Source organism: Eptatretus burgeri, chromosome 12, assembly GCF_056783735.1.
Source record: "Eptatretus burgeri isolate ZD-2024b chromosome 12, Ebu_testis_v1, whole genome shotgun sequence".
Taxonomy (NCBI): domain Eukaryota; kingdom Metazoa; phylum Chordata; class Myxini; order Myxiniformes; family Myxinidae; genus Eptatretus; species Eptatretus burgeri.
Genome location: NC_140972.1, coordinates 41168197 through 41177131, shown reverse-complemented (window position 1 = coordinate 41177131; position 8935 = coordinate 41168197). Strand labels below are relative to the sequence as shown.

The 8935-nt window shown below is 40.3% G+C and overlaps 1 protein-coding gene across 1 annotated transcript in view; it reads left to right on the top strand.

Moving 5' to 3' along the window:
- LOC147015483 (fibrillin-2-like) overlaps nt 1-8935 on the top strand; it is a 269758-nt gene that overhangs the window by 8799 nt on the left and 252024 nt on the right. The window contains exon 4 of the mRNA XM_085850274.1: nt 6277-6375. Coding sequence (XP_085706400.1) covers nt 6277-6375 — 99 coding nt within the window. The remainder of the gene's footprint in view (nt 1-6276; nt 6376-8935) is intronic.

The window sequence follows — 8935 nt, the reverse complement described above, 5'->3', positions numbered from 1 at the left end:
AAAATTAATGTTTATTTTTACACCAAAAGATAATTTACAAAATGGAGATAAATTTGCTTTATTTATGAAAAATGATGCAGCTTAGATGTCCTCCAATTTTGGCTTCACAGAGACGGGCTCTTTCGACAGCATTTTCCATAACAGCGGACAATAACTCTGGCTGCAGCCCTCCAATTTATGCACAGATGTTGTCCTTGAGCTGCTGAATTGTATGTGGCTTATTGATGTATACACGCTCCTTTAGGTAACCACAAAGAAAATAATCGGGAGTCATCAAATCAGGCGAACGTGATGGCCAAGAAATTTCTGAATTTCGTGAAATTATTCGGTGTCCAAAATTCTGCCTTAGAAGCTCCACCGTGGCTCGTGCCGTGTGGGCAGTGGCTCCATCTTGTTGAAACCACATCTCAGGTTTATCCTTCACTGCAGGACGCACAAAATTCTCGAGCATGGCTCAATACCGCTCACCAGTGACCGTCGTTGCACTGCCATCCTCATTTTCAAAAAAATAAGGGCTGATAATCCTTTCTGACATTTCACCACACCAGACAGTGCATTTGAGAGGATGCAACTCACGTTGATGAATAGCCCTAGGATTCTCTAATCCCCAGAACCTACAGTTCTGCTTATTCACAAAACCGTTCAAATGGAAATGAGCTTCATCGCTCATAATCAGTTTATGAACAAATTCGTTTTCTTCATTGACCAAACTCTGGATTTAGACTGAGTAATTTAAGCGTTGTCGATGATCAGACGATTTCAACTTTTACTCCAATTGCACTTTGTATGGGTACGGGTGCAAATCGTTTCTTAGTATGTGATAGTGACATCCGAGACATCCCCAACTGGTCAGAACTTCTGCAGATCGATGTTCCTGGTTCTTCTTGAACACGATCCAGTACACTTTCACGATTAATCTACGAACGGACTGAACGTGGTCTTCCAGATCGTGGCAAGTCGCTTACTTACCCATATTACTGAAAACGTTGAATCAACCGACGAATCATGAAATCTGAAGGTGGTTTTCTGGCATTGAAGTGTCGGGAGTATGCTTTTTGGGTGAGAATAATTGATCGATGAAACTTAAAATAAAATTCCACGATTTTGGTTCTTTGTTCAGTTGTGAATTTTTCCATGGGTAATTTCCAAATGTTAATCTAAATTCTGAAAAGAAAAGACGAAAAAATTTTAATTAAAAAACAAATGTTATTTAATTTCTAAATCCCAAGGTTAGTTTTGGGACACCCTGTGTGTATATATATAAATATATATTTTTATATATATATATATATATATATATATATATATATATATATATATATATATATATATCAAATCTTTCTTTTGGGGGAATTTATGCATTGCCTTTTTAAAAGCAAGTCATCTGCTAACTTGAGTGAATATAATATTTCCAAAGTTATCCAGGCATGACTGTTAATGATAAATACTCCTGTAAAAGTTACCTTGTGCAATGCAATGATTAACCAAATTCTAAAAAATACAGTGTCGGTAAAAGTGAAATAATAGTAAAATTTCTAAAATGGAGAATTATTAGATGTGATCATGACCATGATGAAAAAAAATAGTACAGTGGTACCTTTGAGATATAAATGGAACTGCATTGAATTTCCCCATTTATTTTCTGAAAAGTCACCAGCCAGTTGTTTTTTTTTTTAATGTCCACTTGGAAATCTTGCAACTTTTTGATTTAATGTCGTGGCTTTGGTGACAAAGGGTAAAAGGACAACATCTGACCGGACATCGGGACCATAGTTGGATATTACAATCTAATGAACTATTAACAGGAAAAGCAAGATGAGAGGGGAGGAAACACAGGAACCCACAAGTAAGGGATGGAAGATTGAATGGAGGTAAAAAAAAAGATCACATGGGTGGAGATAGTGGATGATTACGAGATGGTACTACACAACCTCCTTGAAACGCTGGAGTCAAGAGTGCAATTGAACAACCTCAGAAAGGTGATTTCATAAATGTGAGAAAATGGGAACAAAAGAGTGGAGGTGTGCATTGTCCACATCCTCCATTGTCAGACCAACCACCCGCATGTCTACCCTCACCACATCCATAAACCTCTTTGGCCTTCCTCTTCTCCTCCTGCCTGGCGGCTCCATCCTCTGCATCTTTCTCCCAATACACCCCGCTTCCCTCCTGTGCACATGTCCAAACCATCTCAATCTTGCCTCTCTCACTTTGTCTCCAAACCGTCCTACCTGTGCTGTCCCTCTAATATACTCATTTCGAATCCTGTCCATCCTCATCACTCCCAACGAGAATCGTAGCATCTTTAACTCTGCTACCTCCAACTCTGCCTCCTGTCTTTTTGTCAGCGCCACCGCCTCCAAAACCATACAACATAGCTGGTCTCACTACCGTCTTTTATATACTTTCCCCTTCACTCTTGCAGCTACCCTTCTGTCACAAATCACTCCTGAAACTCTTCTCCACCCACTCCATCCTGCCTGCACTCTCTTCTTCACTTCTCTACCACACTCTCCATTACTTTGGACTGTTGATCCCAAGTATTTAAACCAATCCACCTTCCCCACCTCAACTCCTTGCAACCGCACCATACCACCACCCTCCCTCTCATTTACGCAGATGTACTCTGTCTTACTCCTACTGACTATCTTTCCCCTTCTCTCCAGTGCGTACCTCCACCTCTCGAGGCTCGCCTCAACCTGCTCCCTACTCTCCCTACAGATCATGATGTCATCCGTGAACATTATAGTGCATGGAGACTCCAGTCTGATCTCGTCCGACAACCTGTCCATCACCATTGCAAAGAGGAAAGGGCTCAGAGTCGATCCTTGGTGCAATCCCACTTTAACCTTAAACCGGTCCGTCATTCCTACCGCACACCTCACTGCTGTCACATTGTCCTCATACATATCCTGCACCATCCTCACATACTTCTCCACCACTCCCGACTTCCTCATACAATACCACAACTCCTCTCTTGGCACCCTATCATAAGCTTTCTCTAAATCCACAAACACACAATGTAACGCCTTCTGGTCTTCCCTATACTTCTCCATCAACATTCTCAAAGCAAACATTGCATCAGTGGTGCTCTTTCCTGGCATAAACCCATATTGCTGCTCACAAATCATTACCTCTCCTCTCAACCAAGCTTCCACTACTCTTTCCCACACCTTCATGGTGTGGCTTAACAACTTTATCCCTCTGTAATTACCACAGCTCTGCACATCACCCTTATTCTTGAAAATCGGAACCACTACACTTTCTCTCCACTCCTCAGGCATCCTCTCACTTTCCAACATTTTATTAAACAATGTGGTTAACAACCCCACTGCCATCTCTCCCAAGCACTTCCATGCCTCCACTGGTATACCATCTGGGCCAACCGCCTTTCCACTTTTCATCTTCTTCATAGCAGTCCTCACTTCATCCTTACTGATCCACCGCACTTCCTGATTCACTATCTCCACCTCTTCCAACCTTCTCTCCCTCTCATTTTCTTCATTCATCAGCTCCTCAAAGTACTCCATCCACCTTCTCAACACACTCTCCTCGCTCGTCAGCACATTCCCATTTACGTCCTTTATCACCCTAACCTGCAGCACATCCTTCCCAGCTCGGTCCCTCTGTCTTGCCAATCGGTATAAATCCTTTTCTCCTTCTTTTGTATCCAGCTTCTCATACAGCTTGTCATATGCCTTTTCCTTAGCCTTCGCCACCTCTCTCTTCGCCTTGTGCCGCCACTCCTTGTACTCCTGCCTACTTTCTTCATCTCTCTGACTATCCCAATTCTTTTTCGCCAACCCCTTCTTCCTTATACTTTCCTGTACTTCCTCGTTCCACCACCAAGTCTCCTTATCTTCCTTCCTCTGTCCAGATGTCACACCAAGTACCTTCCTAGCTATCTCCCTCACCACTTCTGCTCTAGTTGCCCAGTCATCCCACCCATCTTTACCGCCATCGAACGCCTGTCTCACCTCCTCCCTGAATTTCACGCAACAGTCTTCCTCCTTCAGCTTCCACCATCTGGTCCTTGGTTCAGCCCTCAATATCTTCCTCAACCTCACCCACCAAAATCATCCTACAAACCACCATCCGATGCTGTCGAGCTACACTCTCCCCTGCCACCACCTTACAGTCTCTAATCTCTTTCAGGTTGTATCTCCTGCTTAAGACGTAGTCCACCTGTGTGCACTTTCCTCCACTCTTGTACATCACCCTGTGCTCCTCATTCTTCTTAAAATACGTATTCACCACTGCCATTTCCATTCTTTTTGCAAAATCCACCACCACCTGCCCTTCCACATTCCTCTCGTTGACACCGTACCTACCCATCACCTCCTCATCATCTCTATTGCCTTCCCCAACAGGCCCATTGAAATCCGCTCCAACCACCACTCTTTCTTCCTTGGATACACTCTCCACCACTTCATCTAACTCACTCCAGAAATCTTCTTTCTCCTCCAACTCACACCCCACTTGTGGGGCATATGCACTGATGACATTCATCATCACCCCTTCAATTGGATGTTGCAGAATCCAGGAGATAATTTGATGAAGTATTATAAATGGGTCATTGACAAACTGATTCTGGTACAAACAACCCTTTGTTATGAAAATAAAGTATTTTTTATTTGTACAGTTGTAATCTCCTCCTCTGGGAAATATTTATTTTTCAAACATTCAGTGTATGATCTTGATGGTATAATTATAAAATATATTTATTATGTAGATGGCATAATTATGAACATATTATGTAATTATTTTTGTCAAATTTATAATATGATGATTGAGTAGAATCACAGGTAATGATGCTGCGGGAGGATATCATGGAGTCGCTCGACTTCCTCAGGAAGTCATTGGAATTCCTATGTGCGGATGGCATGGACATTCCAAAGTTTAAAATAACACAAATCCTCAGAAAGTCGACCAGTATACAATCTTATCAACCTATAAAATACGAACCTACCAGTCGTGTGTGGAGTCTTTCACATCCAATAACACTCATTAAACTTTTGGACAGCATCGCTGAGCTACAAAACTGACTGACCCCAAATAGCCTGATTGTAATTTTTATTATTCTAATTTTTCGAATTCGATTTTTCAGACAGCCAAACTCAAAATTAGTTTAGCCAAGGACCTGGTTGGAATACCAATCTACAGCATTTTACAGTGGTAAGATCCATGGCTGCTGGAATTTTTCACAACTTGAAAGGATTCCACAAAAAGTAGGCATAACTGCTTAACTCCACATAGGAATATGAAGGGAAAACAGAGTGGGCAGGATAACATTTGTCAATTAGCCTGGTGGAGGCAGGATCATGGCGAGACAATTGCCGGAGGGCCAATCACATCTAAATGGATGTGGTTAACTGTGTATATGACGTACAGCCCGATAGTATAACGACAACAGAAAACCACTTTTAAAAACATGTGTGGTTAATGGTGGAATATTATGTACAATCCGACAATCATTGTTGCCAGATGTACAATACTTATAGATCTAAATAAAACCGAAAAACATGGTGAAGCCTTGGTTGACCCATGTGAGTAGTCTGCCAGTTACATACTGTTTGAATGCAAGTACTCTACTGTACTTTTATGAACTTTTAAATTGCATCATGCTGGACCGTGGGTACATTGATTAATTATGTGTTATAGCATTGCCACTACATCTAGACCTTAAAATTTGACCTTTAGACCCTTCAAACCATTAAACATTTCGACTTTTACGGTGGAGGTGAATGTGCATATATTGATGAATGTGCAGCAAGTCTAGAAATTTCAGAATTTCATTTTTCAGCTTTCTCGCACAAATTATATGTCCTGCACCAGAGACAAACAAATCAATTTTTTTAATTCAAAGTCGTGGCTTAGGTGCCAAAGGGTAAAAGGACATCTGACCTGACAATGGGGTCATAGTTGGATATTACAATCAAATGAACTCTTAACAGGAAAAGAGAGAGGAGAGGGGAGGAAAAGAGAGAGGAGAGGGGAGGAAAAGAGAGAGGAGAGGGGAGGAAAAGAGATTATTATTAATGTCATTATTGCATATGTTATTCATTAGAAAAATATTTTCTTCCAGAATATACTCGATATAATATATACCAATATATTAGAAAAAATTAAGTTGGTGTTTCTTGGGGCAATAGTATTTTGCTCATAAAAAATTTTGAACACCCATCATATAACACAGACTAGATATTTCCTTTTTCACATGTTTATATGCTTTATTTTTGTAAACTGGTCTTCATTCTCTATTTTTACTTTTTGCAGCTATTTGTCGTCACTCTTGTGGGGACGGATTTTGCTCGAGACCAAATATGTGCACGTGTTCCAACGGACAGGTGTTGCCCACCTGTAACTCAAAATCCTGTGAGCCCTGCACGTCTCACTCATCCCAATGAAGAATTTATATCTTCATTATAATTTTGCTTCTATGTATTTTAAGCAAAGAAAGTGAAATAAAGGCATTTTTCGTGAAATCAAACAGGAAATTACAAGCATTAAGAACACATAAGAATAACTCATTTAATTGTCCTTGACAAGGCAATTATGGTTGGCATATGAATAAAAAGGGCACAACAACGAAGGAAAGCATTATAATGCAGAATTACTAAAGCATGTTTTATCTTAAATTAGTGTTGAAGAGTAAGGGATCTGGGGAGAGGGATTTTATAGTGAACAAGAACCATACTCTTGACAAAGCATCAAGGGGTGCTCATGATAAGTCAGGAATGTTTCCAGAGCTCAGAACAAATCCTGGATAGGTTGTTATTCCATTTCAAGATACAATAATTTCTACCTTTAGTGGCCTTGAGAATCAAATCAACACCAGTGAGGGCAATGTAACGCGTCTTTACACACTTGTTAGCATACCTTTTCTATATTCCTAAATCCTGCTAGATAAATATTCCAGTTTAGCTTCTTAGCTCCCCCCCCCCTTTTTTCTCCCACTGCCCCTGCACCAGTCCAGAATGAATGGTAACACTTTTAGCACATTGGATATGCATTGGCCGAGATTAATTGAGATGAGCAGAGTACCCGCCCTACGGGCGATATATAGTTCCAAGCATGCATCACATTAATTTGACGCATAGCGTTATTTTGACCGTGTATACACAACTGACAACTCTGCATAGGAAAAAAAAAACATAACCTGGGTTAAGTGCATGAAGCAAAAACATACCTACTGTTTATAATTCAAAACACCTTACAGCACTGGAGAATGTGGGGACAGGAATACTGCACTGTAAATGGTGGAGACTTGTAATATCCTCCCCAACCTGGAGGTGTCACAACAAGATACATATTTACATCAAAAATTTTCATTCCTCCCAACACCACCCCCTCACCCCCCCGCCCCCAGGACCACCGGCAAAGATAAAAACACCCCTATACATTAATTGGGGTCATGCTCATCCTCTGTAGCAGGTCTGGATGAAATTTGCCCAGAACTGGAGGAGAAGCAGCGCAACAAATAAACAAACAAACACACAAACCCACAAACACACAAACAACAGTTCATTAATTATAGTAAGGATTCCTTTAGGTTATATATATATATATATATATATATATATATATATATATATATATATATATATATATATATATATATATATATATATATATATATATATATATATAAGGCTTAACCACCCTTGAGCTGTCAACTCAACATAAATGGCTCCCATTGTAAGTGTTGAACAAGAAAATAAATGAACAGTGGAATATCTGAAAACGGATCATAAATTTACCATTTGAGGAACCAACACACACAAAAAAACTAGAATAGCAATCGGTAGAGCACCGCCACACAATGCCTGATCCAGGAGAACATATCGGGCCCAATAAGTTTTTGAAATAGCATGCGAGATATTGTGTTTGGCCCTATCTCTCAATGGTGAAGAATTTCTTTAAAATTCTAGTATCCGGATCCGGATCCAGATCTTCACCAAAATCTAATCAGTTAGTCCTTGTCACACACCCAACCTGCCCACCAAATTGCATCTGAATCCATCCACAACTTTTTGAGATATCCTTCACACAAACAAACAGACAGACAAACAAGCAGTCATAGACTGGTACTTACGAAATCGTCAACTTGACCTCTGACCTTGTCTAATAAAAGCTGTCTCTAGAGAAGGTAGCGACACAAACCAGAAGTTTCTACGATGATTCTGTACCAAACCATCAAAAATCGAATGTTTTGAATATTTGACCTCACTGTGACCTTGACCTTTGACCGATTTTTACCAAAATCTAATCAGCACTAGCCATCACCCTCCTGAATCACGTGGTGTAATTTGACATTGGAAGCTTCTTCCGTTCTCGAGTTATCGTGCCTACAAACAAACAACCAAACAGTCATAGACGAGTATTTACGAAATCGTCAACTTGACCTCTGACAAATCTCCATTTCTCCACGCAATTAAACCTTAACGTAACTCAACGACGCGTCTGCTCGAGCGCACTGCATCATGGGTCGACCCGTGACGCGTCAAGTGAAATATTTTTTATACAATCTTAAAACGTCTCCAAAACATCCGATTTTTACCAGAATTTCGACAACCGAGTTTTAAGCGTCCTAAGCGATCGCAAAAACCGAAGACAAAATTAAAATCGAAGTTAAAACGAACTCGTAACGTCGAGCGAAGCAAAAATACTCCATTTCTCCACATGAATTTACGGAATTATGTTTGACCTCACTGTGACATTGATCTTTGACTGATTTTGACCAAAATCAAATCAGCACTAGCCATCAGCCTCCTGAATCACGTGGTGTAATTTGACATTGGTAGCTTCTTCCGTTCTCGAGTTATCGTGCCAACAAACAAACAAACAAACAAACAAACAAACAAACAAACGGAAGTCATCAATATACTTACGAAATCTTTAGATTTCGTAAGTAACAAGCAGTCATAGACTGGTA